This window comes from Rhinopithecus roxellana, chromosome 2 (assembly GCF_007565055.1).
Source record: "Rhinopithecus roxellana isolate Shanxi Qingling chromosome 2, ASM756505v1, whole genome shotgun sequence".
Lineage (NCBI taxonomy): Eukaryota > Metazoa > Chordata > Mammalia > Primates > Cercopithecidae > Rhinopithecus > Rhinopithecus roxellana.
In genome coordinates, this window is record NC_044550.1 from 86,543,266 (window position 1) to 86,558,352 (window position 15,087).

Consider the following 15,087-nt stretch of genomic DNA (forward strand, 5'->3'; position numbering starts at 1 on the left):
AATACTTTTAATGCAGCCTATTATGAGACTGAATTCTATTTGTTTGTAATCCTGTACTTCAAGCAACAAGGTTAGTCAAATTCTTTTCATTGAGAGTTAAGAAGCCATAAAGTGATTGAATGGCTTCCTCCTGTCTTAGGGCATAAGCTCATCAAAGAGGTCTACATGGCACTTGATGATTACAGGTCCTTACTTATCTTTTTAGCTTCATTTCTTGCCACCTTCCCTCTAGCATGTTGTGCTTTTGCCACATTGAATTTCTTTCAATCTCTGAGATGAATCCTGTCTTTCCACCTTGGACAACCACAACCGTCCTTTCTGGGGCTGGAACAATTTTCCTGCTATCCCTGGGCCCTATCACCATTGCAAAGTGCATGTACTCATGCAGCACAGACATTCCCTTGCTTGTCAGCGCTTCCTAATTCTATGGCATGGGTGTCCAGTCTTTTGGCAGAAGTTTGATAAATACCAAGGTTAGATGCTGTTTTTTTTCAACTATGACTACAATCCTCTACATTATATGTTCCATGATTGCTTCACACATTATCATAAAGTTAACAAGCCTTTTAAAGAAGAGTTATGACGACTTATGACATTGCCACAAAAAGTTGGAGATGATGATCTTTCCTATCTGATTGCAATATAATATTACATTTTATGTTACATGAGGAATTATATTCACAAGTCTCACTCACCTTAGATAAATATTATCTTTCAGGATAATTAATAAGGTTAAAAATATCTTAGTACTTCAGAGACCATAAAAATAATATGAGAAACTGTTTCTTCAGGATGCAGTTTTTAAAATTTTACATTAAAAAGTTTAAGGGCCCATCTGCCACTGATTAAAGTAACTGGAAATTCTAATATAATTATACTACAATAAACATGTGGTTGCAGAAGTGAAACATTAAAGCATAAAGACATATAGTACTACTGAATTTTTTAATTAGAACTAAAAACATATGAGGATACAAAATACATTTAAAAAGCACTTCAAGTTTATAAAGGATAGTGTTCTTCTAGCCTAAAGAAAGCATATCTACAATGACTTTATTATAGCAAATTAAAATTTTGATAAGAGTAACTAAGCTGTAAAGAGTTCTTCCAAGTAGAGTATGTTATATTTATCTCTCTTCCAATGAAATCAAAGACCAAATATCCTATGTCCCTGTTTCCACTCCTCCTTTAACAATGCAGGCTTCTCTGTTTTGAGTTTTCCCAGTTACGTTTTGTCTTCTGAATTGATTAAACAATTTCACATCAAGATGACTTACAACTTCATATCCATTAGAATGTGAAGCACCAGAAAATATAAGAAAATGGGAGAAACTGGAACCCTTGTGCATTGCTAGTGGGAAGGTAAAATGGTACAGCGGCTGTGGAAAATGATATGGCTATTCCTCAAAAAATTAAACAGGGAAATACAATATATTCTAGCAATTACACTTCTGGGTATACACCCAGAAGAAGTAAAAGTAGAACTCAAACAATATCTGTACACCCATGTTTGTAGCAACATTATTCAAAATATCCAAAAGGTGGAAGCAACCCAAGTGGCCACTGATGGAAGAATGGATAAACAAAATGTAGTATATACATGCAAGGAATATTATTTGGCCTAAGAAAGAAATTCTGACACATGATGCAATGTGTATGAACCTTGAAAACATGCTGAGATAAGCCAGCCACAAAAGAACCAATATTCTATGATTCTGTTTATGAGACACCTAGAGTAGTCAAATTAAAACAGAAAGTAGAATGGTGGTTTCCAGGGAATCAAGGGAGGGACATACAGACAATTAGTGTTTACTGTGTAGAGTTTCAGTATGGTAAGATAAAAAAGCTCTGGAGATGGATAGTGATGACGGTTACACACAATGTGATTGTGATGAATGTCAACGAACTATAAACTTAAAAATAGTTAAAATGGTAAAATTTATGTTATGTATATTTTACAAAATATAAATTTATAAACAATAATTTTAAATTATTTTCATTATTTAAAATGAAAAAAGACTACTTATATCTTGGTGTTTACACAGACACAGGGAGGGGAACAACACACACTGGGCATGTTGGGTGGCAGTGGGGTGTGTGGAGGGGAGGGAGAGCATAAGGACAAATAGCTAATGCATTCAGGGCTTAAAACCTACATGGCGGGTTGATAGGTGCAGCAAACCACCATGGCACACATATACCTATGTAACAAACCCAAACCTAGGTGCCAGGTTGATAGGTGCAGCAAACCACCATGGCACATGTATACCTATGTAACAAACCTACACATTCTGCACATGTATCCTGGAACTTTCTTTTTTTTTTTTTTTTTGAGATGGAGTTTCACTTTTGTTGCCCAGGCTGGAGTGCAATGGTGCTGTCTCAGCACCGCAACCTCCACCTTCTGGGTTCAAGTGATTCTCCTGCCTCAGTCTCCTGAGTAGCTGGGATTACAGGCATGCGCCACCACACCTGGCTAATTTTGTATTTTTAGTAGAGATGGGGTTTCTTCAGGTTGGTCAGGCTGGTCTTGAACTCCTGACCTCAGATGATCCACCTGCCTCAGCCTCCCAAAGTGCTGGGATTACAGGTATGAGCCACCGCACCCAGCCAATATCCTGGAACTTAAAGTAAACTGAAAACAAACAAACAAACAAAAAAAGGACTTGGGTGTTTGATTCCTGTTATAAGTGTTGGTATTTTAAAGAATAAACAAAAGGGGAATCCTTACTAAAACTTCCATTTAAACTTCCAGTGGTGAAAATTGAAAATGAAGTGAGCAGCAAAAAAAAATTTGAGTCTTTGAATATCATTCTCTCATATTTATTCAGACATAGCCCCACCCATGTAGTTGGTACACAAGGGTAAGATATAAACCTTTATTATCTCTAACTGGACAGGTACAAAAGGTCACTTTATTGACCATCTGGTGTCCACTCCAGTACACCCCAAATTTTCAGTTTATAAACACCTAAAGTCTCCATCCAAAAAAACTATTAGAACAGATAAATGCATTCAGTAAAGTTTCAAGATACAAAATCAATGTACAAAAAATTAGCAGCATTTCAATATACCAATAATGATCAAGTGAGAAACCAAATCAATAACTCAATCCCATTTATAATAGGTACAGAGAAAAAAAAAACACCAAGGAATACGTTTAAGCTAGGGAGGAAAAGATCTCAAGAAGGAAAACTAAAAAATACTGATGAAAGAAATCACAGATGGCACAAACAAATGGAAAAGCATCCCAGGCTCATGAATTGGAAGGATAAAAATAGTTTAAATGATCATACTGCCCAAGGCAATGTATATAGATTTAATACAATTCCTGTCAAATTACCAATGCCATTCTTCACAGGATTAGAACAAATAATCCTAAAATTTATATGGAAGCAAAAAAGAGCCTGAATAGCCAAAGTAATCCTAAGCAAAAAAGATAAAGCTAGAGGTATCACATTACCTGACTTCAAATTATATAAGACTATAATAATCAAAACAGCATGATATTGGTTCAAAAATAGACACATACATCAATGGAAGAATAAATAACCCAGAAATAAAGTCACATTATTACAACCAAGTGATCTTTGACAAAGTCAACTAAAAAATACATTGGGGAAAGGACACCCTATTCAAGAAATGGTGCTGGTAAAATTGTAAAGCCATATGCAGAAGAATAAAACTGGACCCCTATATCTCACTGTATATAATAATTAACTCAAGATGGATTAAAGACTTAAACTTAAGACCTGAAACTACAAAAATCCTAGAAGAAAACCTAGGAAAAACTCTTGTGGACATTGGCCTAGGCAAAGAATTTACAGATAAGCCCTCAAAAGGAAATGCAATGAAAACAAAAATGGACAAATGAGATCTCATTAAACTGAAAAGCTCCTGCACAAGATAAGAAATAATTAAAGGAACAAACAGACAACTTACCAAATGGGAGAAAATATTTGCAAACATGCATCTGACAAAAGGTTAATATCCAGAATTTATTAGAAACGCAAACAACAAGAAAAAAACAAATAATCCCATTAAAAAGTGGGCAAAGGACATAAGTGGACATTTTTCAAAACAAGACACACAAGCAGCCAACAAACATATGAAAAAATGCTCCACGTCACTAATCACCAAAGAAATGCAAATTAAAACCACAATGAAACACCATCTTACACATCAGAGTGGCTACTGAAATGTCAAAAACAATAGACGTTGGTGAGGATGCAGAGAAAAGGGAACACTTATACAATTAGTGGAAATATAAGTTAGTACACCCTCTATGGGAAACAGTCTGGAGATTTCTCAAAACTAAAAATAGAACTACCCTTCAGTTCAGCAATCCAACTACTATCTACCCAAACAAAAAGAAATCATTGTATCAAAAAAGATACACACATTCATTATGTTTATGGCAGCACTGTTTACAGTAACAAAGTCATGAAATAAACATAAATGTCCATCAATAGATGATTGGATTGAAAATATGGGAAATATATATATATATATACATACACACACCGTGGAATACTACTCAGTCATATAAAAGAATGAAATCATGTATTTTGAAGCAATGTGGATGGAATTGGAGGCCATTATCCTAGCGAAATGACTCAGAAGCAGAAAGTCAAAAACCACATGTTCTCACTTGTAAATGGGAGCTAAACTATGGATAGCAATGGTCATCCAATAGACATTGGAGATGCTGATAGGTGGGAGGATGGGATAGGGGTGAGGGATGAAATGATATCTATTGTGGACAATGTACATTATTGAGGTGACAGCTACACTGAAAGTCCAGACTTCAGCACAATATAACTATCCATGTAAAACAACTAACTACTATCGCTAAATCTATAAAAACAAACTTAATACAAACATTAAAAATAAAATAAAATTAGTTTTAGTAAATTTGACTCACAAGGAATTTAGCAACATATGCTAAATATTATATGTTAATAACTTAAAAGTTTTGGTTTACAGAAAAAAATAAAAATTCAACATGTGTTATTTAAAATGACAGATTAAGAACTATTCAACAGGTAGATAAAATAATTTTGTAAAATATATTTCAGTTGTCTAATGATGTTATGGACTAAATTGTGTCCCTTTGAAATTCATATGTAGAAGTTCAAACCACCACTGTATCTTAATTTGGAAATAAGGCCTTTAAGGAGGTAATTAATATTAAATGATGTCATAAGGGTAGGGTCCTAATCCAATATGATACCAGGGATGCATTAGCACAGAAGAAAGACAACATGGACAGGCACAGTGGCAGACACCTGTAATGCCAGCAGTTTGGGAGGGTAAAGTGGGCAGATCACCTAAGGTCAGGAGTTTGAGACCAGCCTAACTAATATGGTGAAACTTCGTCTCTACTAAAAATACAAAAATTATCCAGGCACAGTGGCAAGCATCTGTAATCCCAGCTACTCAGAAGGCTGAGGCACAAGAATCACTTAAACCCGGCAGGTGGAGGTTGCAGTGAGCTGAGATCACGCCATTGCAGTCCAGCCTGAGCAACAGAGTGAGACTCCATCTCAAACAAAAAGAAGAAAGACAATGTGAGGACACAATGAGAAGGTAGCAGTCTGCAAGCCAAGGAAAGCAGTCTCAGTAGAAACCAATGCTGCCAGCAACTTTATCTTGGACTTCCATTCTCCAGAACAGTAAGAAAATAAATTTTTGTTATTTAATCCATCCAGTCTGTGGTATTTTGTAATAGCAGCAAATGGCAAGTCCAGGAAAAAAAAAATCAGTGATATGAAAAGAGAGAAAAAGATAAAGAAGATGAAGGACAGGACAGACATATTCACACACAGAACAGAACATGTAGGAGATGCAAGAAACCCAGACATATTTACAGACACTGAGAAACACAATATTGTAAAATAGCATTACATGGTCTTTTAAGAAATTGTTGCTAAAGATGTCTGAATAACATGAGTTTTTTCTGCTATTCACATGTATATATTAGGACATGCTTTGAGAAATAGATGAATTTAAAGTACCAATTCTGCTTTAGTATCACAAGTTCTCATGTCCTGGATTAGAGCCTTCATTCAGAAAACCATCAACATGTGGTCATAAAACTGCTCTTATATTTTTTAATCCTTTCATTATTATGCCTTTAACAGATATCTACATTCTCCCCTTGCCTTCATTATGTTTTCTTGATAGCCTATATACCATGACAAAAATAGTTGAGGTGCTAACACATTTGGGGCAAACCATGTGATGATCACTTTAACTAATGCTCTTCAAATAAAAAATGACACGCATATTGTGGGATTGGGTGATCAGCAAGATTTACACAAGACACAAGAACAGAACTAAAGCATTGCTTCAGAAAAAAATGAATTTCAGTGGAGAACTATCTTAGGACTGAAATAGGTCCATAGTAAAATCTCAAGTGCTTTCATCAAAATTAACCCAATAATTTACTGGAAAAATGATAATTCAAATCTACATCCAGTTTTATAAATACTTACAGTATAATAATCCCGAAATATTGATGATGATTGAGAGAAAGTAACTCGACCAGAGTCATAAGCCAAAGAGAAAGACCTTGTCGGCACAAATCCTCTCCAGTCATAGAATGTTTTGTCTGTTAGAAATATCAATGCAGGTTAAAACAATATTTATCCGGGAAAAGTACACACTGACTATATTGCTTAATGTTGCAAAGAGTAAAGCAAATCATCTTTACGGCCTCACTATTCTGTATTAAAATCACATCTTGTCATCTAATCAGAGAGAAATGAAGAAATGATAGGACTGCATAGAGAGAGAGGCTTCAATTAACTGGCGCCTTCATATGGTAAGGCTCTCATGTTTTTATTGCACAGTGTACCCATCAGAAAACGAATAGGTTCATTCTCTTCACTATCTCCTCCTGAAGAACATCAACCTCTTTTTCTTTAAAGGAGGCTTAAAGCAAAATCATATTTGCGAATAGCACTTATAAAAATAAAAGGAAAACCTCTCTGTATTACACACTTTAAAAGAAAATTCAGTATTTTATAAGGCACATGTTTCGATATTGCAAAGTAAATTAAATTATGAAAAGTGTTTAAGGTAAATAGGTTGAAAGCACAAAAGGTTAGCCAGCATAGCCACATATTTCTTCTGTCTCATGGCAGTTGGTACATAAGATTTCTACAGGAACCTTTTTTCTTTAATCATAGGAAGGAGATTTAAGATTGATTTGTCCATTTTTTTCTCAGAGATATTAATCATTTAAAAAGAAGAAAATTCAGTTCAATCCTCCCATCCAAATGAACCCAACTATTTTCATATTTCCAATTTTCCTTCATATATGTATATATGTGTATCTATATAGTCTTTCCTGAAACTTTCAATGTAATAAAGTCATCCATGGACTGCTTAGTTGTATATAAATTTATAGAAAACTCAAGAAGTAATAAATTCTCTCACTTCACTGCTTCAATTTATTTACAGGATCATAAGTTGAGTGGTCTATGGGGAGGCAACGAAGTAACATAAAACAATAAAAAGGTAATGTTATCTCAGAGACATTCTAATCATTACATACACATTCTACTTCATCCATTTCAGTCAAGAGTCTCTGCACTCTTTCAAAAAGGCAAAATCTCTTGAAGAGGCAACACAATCACATATTTCAATCAAAATTCAATGTGAATCAGTGGAATTCTTTTTTTTTTTTTTTTTTGGAGACATAGTCTCACTCTTTCTCCCAGGCTGGAGTGCAGTGGCGGGATCTCGGCTCACTGCATTGCAAGCTTCCCCTCGCGGGGTTCATGCCATTCTCCTGCCTCAGCCTCCTGAGTAGCTGGGACTACAGGCACCTGCCACCACGTCCGGCTAATTTCTTGTATTTTTTAGTAGAGACGGGGTTTCACAGTGTTAGCCAGGATGGTCTCGAACTCAAAATTCTTTAATGGAAGCAAAGGCCAATAACAAGTAGCTTGTAGAGAATCTGAGCATTTTAGTACCTAAGAAGAAGATAGCAAGGAAAAGGCCATGCCCTTTATATTTTCATTTGGCAGCTTTATAAGATCAAGGGAGTATAAAAGAGTAACACAAGAGTTATTAAGATGTATACACGCTTACATTTCTTATGAAGCCCTCTTAATGAATTCAAAGCATTCTCCAACTTATCAGCATTATTCCTGACCTACCCACTCCCCTTAATGCACCATTACATACAATAAACGATATCTCATATTTTAGATAATCGTGCTTCTCTTTCCAATCTTCTTTTTGAATTTATAAACTGTTTCAAGGCAAGGACTATAACTTACCTGGAACAGCTCTGTGTTTCTGATTTATTAGCAATGTGAATGAGGTAGCTATGAAAACACTGGTGAATAAGAAGGAGGATACTGAACATTCCCAACACAAAGAAAAGACAAATGTCTGAGATGATAAATACATTAACTACCCTGATCTGATCACTATATATTATATGTATAAAAACATCACTCTGTACTCCCATGAATGTGTACAATTATTATTTATTAATTTAAAAAATAAAATTAAATAAATAAATAAAATTCCTCTGTGATTAAAAAAAGAATTGGTCTGAAAAGGTTAAATCTTACAGGCAAAGAGGTTATCTTCTTGATACTGAAGAGTCCAACCCAATATATGAAACTAAAACCTACACGACTTATTTTTCCAATAGTGTCCAGAGCATTTTCAAATGTTTTATCTTGTTTACTCACAAAGCAGACTCACAGAGTTGAAAACACCATGCATTATTTTCTCCCAGTATATAGGTATCATACTAGAAAATATAGCTATAACTTTTCTGGAAGCAGTAAAGCCTCCACTAAAATCCTCAAGGTAATCATTCACATACTGATGTATGCTAATGACTCCCCCTTAGAAGCCAGGCACAGAAGGTGACAAGCAACAAATTCCAATTTATTCCACAAAGTCGGTCGAAAGTTACAAGCTAATAGTTTGATGACGACCAAAGTCATTAATCAGACTAAATCTTCACAAACCCTTCCTGGAGTCAACAATCTTCACAGATAATGCCACATAGAAATAAAGGTTCTGAATCCCAGGGGTGTGTGTGTGTGTGCGTGCGTGTGTGTGTGTACACATCTGCACAAGAGTAGGCTATATATTGATAGATGGAACAGAAATCTTGTCAGTAATCCCAGTTATCAGTCAGCAGGACAGAAGAAAATATCGTAAGAGTAAACAAATCTGAGGAAAACTCAATATCAAGATTTGGAAAGAAACCAAAATGGTCACCTCAGTTTAACAAGGAGTTAAAAAGTAGCTATCCTTGAACATAAAAAAATTTGTTAATTAACTACTCATACTGATATCTGATTTTGCATTTCTTCAATATTTCAGACTATCATCAAAAAATATTAATTCATGTTAGCGTGCTGCCTTTCTGCATATCTAATTTGCATATCGACTTAAAAGTCTTTCGCTTGCTTTGTATGCACCATAAAACTGAATATAATGGTGTGCCCCAAGTGTCTGTGTGCACGCACACGCGTGTGCTCCTGGATTAGAAACTGATTTGGCATTGACTACAAGGCTAACCAACAAAACTGTAAAAGTGAAAGGTCCCATAGAATCCAACAGAAATAAATACATGAAGAAACAGAAAATCCTTAAAAATTGACTTTTAAAATTCTTATTTTTAGATATTTTTCACCAGACCATCTCCCCTCATTTTCTAGCATCATCTTGATGTTTATAATGATAATCATTTTTCAATTTTATTTTCTGTTTTTATTCAAATTTATGTAGTTGACAATTAGCCAATTATTTACATAGGTGGGAGACATTTCCAAAACCTAATAAGCAGTTGTTATTTTAGAAGCTTAAATTATACAAATGACTCACAGAAAACTGAAAAGATCGTATATGACAGGTGATAATGTCAGGGAATGAGAAACAAGGGAAAGAAAAAGGAAGGAAAGAAAAATTCTTAGGTAGTCAAAATAGTCCCCACATCTGTAATTTTTGTAGTGACAAATATTATCTTCGTATCGCAAATGAATAGATTGGTTCAATTCACCTGGATATCAGCAAAAGACCCAAAGGCAATAGTAGTTCAGCGTTTAAAAATACACTGTTTCAGTCAACTTAGAAACCAAATGCTCTTAAGAAATAGTCTGTATATCTGCCTTCCAGAGTAGAAGGAAGTTCAAATGAAAATGAATCTTTATTAGGATATGATAAAACCAAAGATATTACTGGGTTTAGTGGTCCTGTGTCCCTAGAGCCTCTTTTATGCCAAGCTCGTTCTGTTTCCCTTTTATCAATTCTCTTGTATCAATTAATTCTTTGAGTTAATTGCACATGCAGTTTTAATCTGTTGGTAATTACAAACTAGGAGACAGAATTAGCAGTTCTTAGTTTGATTATCTATATAATTAAAAGGGGTGGTAAACTAGAGTTGACAAATAGCATCTTAATCATTTGAATAATCAAACCCCAGAAGCTTGCTTGGGTGGCTGAATTCCATCTGTTACATTAGTTTAAATTTCAGAATTAATGACTGAAATGTCCATTTAAATCAGTTCTTATGTGTTGAATTTATAGTACAAAATGAACAAGGCATATACTCTAAAATTACTTAAACCACCTTCTTTTGTTTGTTTATAATAAGCTGTTTCCAAAAAGATTTAATTAAAACAAAGATTTGTAGAGTAGAAAAAGTAATATATTTTGCTCGCCCATTGGAAGTGTTCATGGAGGTGATATCTCTATAACAAAGACTGATAAACAAGAGAAAAGTATAAGAAGCTTGTTTATCAAAGTTTTGTGTAACATGGGAAGCTTCAGAAATGAAGACCCAAAGACTCAGGGAAAACTATATTTTTTATGAAGAATGGACAGTCATGTAGAAGTATGATTGGACAAAAATGCAGTATGACCTTATGATAGTAAACTAGGGGAAACTCAGCAAGGCCTATTTCTTCAGATTTGTCTTCGCTTCCAGGTATGCGGCAGGACATTTGTCACAAGAGAGTCTTCAGGAGGGAAGGTAGGACGTCAGAGAGTGAATTTCCTGGGTTTTATGGCTAGCTTTGGAGTAAAGGAATTCTAGTTTCTATGTCCAGCTTCGAGGGAGAAAAATCCAGAGAGAGCTTTCTGCTTCTACTGTCCTCTCAATCCTTGCAGCTCAAAATACTCAGTATGCCAAGAGACCACATTTTTGGGGTATCGTGTTCTGAGTCCTGACAGATTCGATAGACTAAATTATGTACATCTAGTGAATGCCGGTTAATAATAATGGATACCGTTTCTATGTTATAAAAAATCTAAGAAATATGGATAATTCTTTTCATACTATATTCTGTTTAACACTTTGTGTGCTGTGATGGTTAATAATGAGTGTCAACTAGATTGGATTGGAGAATACAAAGTATTGATGCTGGGTGTGTCTGTGAGGGTGTTGCCAAAGGAGATTAGCATTTGAGTCAGTGGAATGGGAAAGGCAGACCCACCCTTAGCCTGGATGGGCACAATCTAACCAGCTGCCAGCATGGCTAGAATATAAGCAGGCAGAAAAATATGAAAAGAGAGACTGGCCTAGCCTCTCAGCCTACATCTTTCTCCCATGCTGGATGCTTCCTGCCCTCGAACATCAGACTCCAAGTTCTTCAGTTTTGGAACTTGGATTGGCTTTCCTTGCTCCTCGGCCTGCAGACAGCCTATTGTGGGACCTTTGTGGGATCTTGTGATTCTGTGAGTTATACTTAACAAACATATATATATATATGAGTTTATAGCAAGTAAGACATACTTTTAATCCTTTTTCGGCTATCTGAAGAAACCAGAGGTTTGTAGATAGAGAGCAAATACTAAGAAGCAAATAAGCTTAAGGTAAGTCAGAATATATAAGGGAATTCATTCTGACTAGAAAAGAATGTGATATAGAACAATAGCATTACTGTTGCGTAACATCTTTCTGAATTGCCAAGTATTCGAACAGTTGGGAAGATACTTTGAAGCTAATAGTAGATTAAAAAATCTTCAAGAAAATAATGACTTCTGGTTCAATATGGTCTGTTACCCTTGGCTGTGAGGCAGCCCCTTTACAACCTCAATAAATACTATAATGACAAAGGAGAAGATGAAAATCTCAAGGTCACAAAAAATAAATCTAATTTATTTACCAATTTGCAATTGAGAAGAAAATTTAATTAGGATAATGGAAATGAATTGAAGAAAGCAATCAGTGACTTTTACATAATAATATACTCACCCCTCCCTAATCTGAAAAACGGTAGAAAGATGCTTAATATCTCCCAAGGAAAAAATACAGAAAAAAAAAAGAATGAAAAATGTTTCTCTACAATGTAGGTGCTGCTTTAAAATAACTGATTCCCTTTTCCTACCTTCATCTACCACAATTCACGTAGACACTACAGCTCCAGGACAACAACTAGGAAAGAAAGCATCCCTGACTTCAGCAGCAGTATTTGATACAGTCCTATGGAAAGGAAAGAATTCTGTGTGGAGGCTGGGAAGGGCAGGTATTGATAACAATGCATAATGGAGATTGTAATTTTTCATGAGCTAAATAGCTGAAAATAATAAGAATGAAGGTGTAGAATAGGCAAGTCTCCACCTTAGCAGAGCTCAACTGTTTGAGACAGATGTCTGCAAGTTATTGGGAATTAGGCAGAGAACCAGGCATCGACACCTGATCATCAACTATAGAACTAGATTTTTCTCAGGGCTGAGAAAAATCCACACTTTCTTTCTATTTGTAATCACTCACTGCATAGATCAATTTCTCCTTATCTGGGGCAGAGTAAATAAACTAGGGCCTATATTAATCATGGTAATACTTGTTAACACTTATTGAAGGCTCAAATTACTAAACAATTTACACACATTACCTGACCTATGCTGCAGAATAACCCTATGAGGCGGATGTTCCATTTGACAGAGGAGAAAACTTATTATGTCCCTTGCTCAAGTTCAGACAGAGGGTAAGAAGTTGTGTGAACCCAGATCTATCTTGAAGCTTACCTGTGACTGACAAAAGGGAAAGGGTCTCTGGTAGACCAGTCAGAAAGAGAACCATGTCCTAATCCCTGGAACCTATAAATGTTAGCTTATATGGCAAAAGAGACTTTGCAACTGTGATTAAATGAAGGATTCTGAAATGGGGAGGGAGATTATCTGGGACTGTCCTGGTGGGCCCCACATGTAATTACAAGTGTCCTTACAAGAGAGGCAGAGGGAGACTTTACTACAGAAGAGAAGATGTGATGACGCAAAAAATAGAATGGAGTGATGTGAAAAAGGGCTCCTGAGCCAAGGAATGCAGGTGGCCTCCAGAAGCTGGAAAAGACAAGGAAAGAGATTCTTCCCTAGTGTCTCTGGAAGGAACTACTCCTGCAGACACCTTGACTTAATTCAGTGAAATTGATTTCAAACTTCTAGCCTCTACAAATATAAGAAAAAATTGGGGATTGTTTCAAGTTACCAGGTTTTCGGTAATTTGTTACAGCAGCCTTAGGGAAACTAACACAGTCTACAATTCTAAAAATTCAGTAAAAGTGTTTAAGTCTAAAAATATTCTGCTAGACACATGGGAAAATTATAGAAAAGTGCTTGGCATTCTCACTATATTATAGTAAGCCAACTCCTTGAAATAGAAGTCAAAACAATAAGGAAATAACTAAGAGTTTAACAATAATAATAATTGTAAGTCAAATAAAAATGAAAATTAGCATTTTTAAAAGGGAAGAAATACAAAGAAACCAAAAATGTAATGGCAGAATAAAAATGTACTTCAGAGTTAGTAGGAGTATAAGTGACAGCATAGAATATCAAATGACTGGATTTGGCAAGCACTCCTAGAATGCAGAAGAAAAGCATCAAAGATGAGAATTATAAGAGAGAAGATTATAGATTAAAGAGCACAAAAAATAAATATCCATCAAAGGAACCACACACATTACTGAAGATGAAACTAGAACAATCAGAAATGAAGAAAATATGCTATGTAATAATTTCCTGAGCTGAACAAAAGATTTGAATCATCTGACTATTGGAGTTTATTGAATTTTGGGGTAAGTTTATTAAAAGAGACTTGCATACAAATATATTCTGCAAAATTACAGGAGTAAAGAAAATTTAAATGATAAGAATAAAGAAAATTTCATACATATTCAAGAAGAAAAACATCTGCAAAGGTATAAACTCCAGGTTATTCTCAAATTTCTTCTGTGAAACAGCAAAAGAATCAACAAATAATAGACCACCAACAGAATTTTCAGGAAAGTGAAAAGTTAAATAAATTTTATAACCAAACTGTCTTCAATGTGTAAAGGCCAGGAAAAAAGTCATTATCAAATATACCAATGCTCTGAAAATTTGCTCAAAAAACACTTAACTGAAGACTGAAGCATGAATCAATAAAAGAATTTAGAAACCACGGTATAAGAGAACTAGCAATTCTTTGCCTCACCAGTATACTCAGTTCTCACAGGATCAGGTGCAGTTACATGGATACTACAGCTTGGTCTTAAAGTGTGGTCCTGCCTGGCTTCACCTCACAGTTTCTATTCTGCATATTCTACTTTCTTAGGAACCAAACCATTTTCTTCCCCTAGGGTATAAACTTGAACTTACTCACAGTTCAAATGAAATGAGCTTTCAAACGGATTTCTGTTCTATGATTATCCAAAGAAACAATAACCAGTTTGTACTGTTAGGCACTTGCAAAGACTAAACATTTTATTTGGTTTAGAACATGTACCCAGAGACCCAATATAATGGCGATTTTTATTTTCTTATAACTTAAATATGAATTTTCTCTGTTTTAGCAACTCAAACTGAATCACTTGAATCATGACCATGCCCTTCACAAAGCTCTTCCTTATATCATGGGAGCAGCCTCTGGGTGATCCTATAAAGCTGGGTGGCTTAACTAAGAGAAAAAAAAAATTACAAGCAATTGTCTTTGGGCAGCAGAATACTAGGTGGCTGTCATGATAATGTTCTGTATTTTCCAAATGTTTTGCAATTAATCATAACTAATGGCAATTTTAGAGAAAACACATTAAAAATAAGTCTTTATAATTTTATGTAAAAATGGGC

At 35.1% G+C, this 15,087-nt stretch overlaps 1 protein-coding gene across 1 annotated transcript in view; it reads right to left on the reverse strand.

Moving 5' to 3' along the window:
• Nucleotides 1-15,087, reverse strand: part of IQCM (IQ motif containing M) — a 412,916-nt gene that overhangs the window by 275,868 nt on the left and 121,961 nt on the right. The window contains 1 exon segment of the mRNA XM_030921391.1: nt 6,498-6,613. Within this exon segment, the coding sequence (XP_030777251.1) occupies nt 6,498-6,613 (116 nt within the window).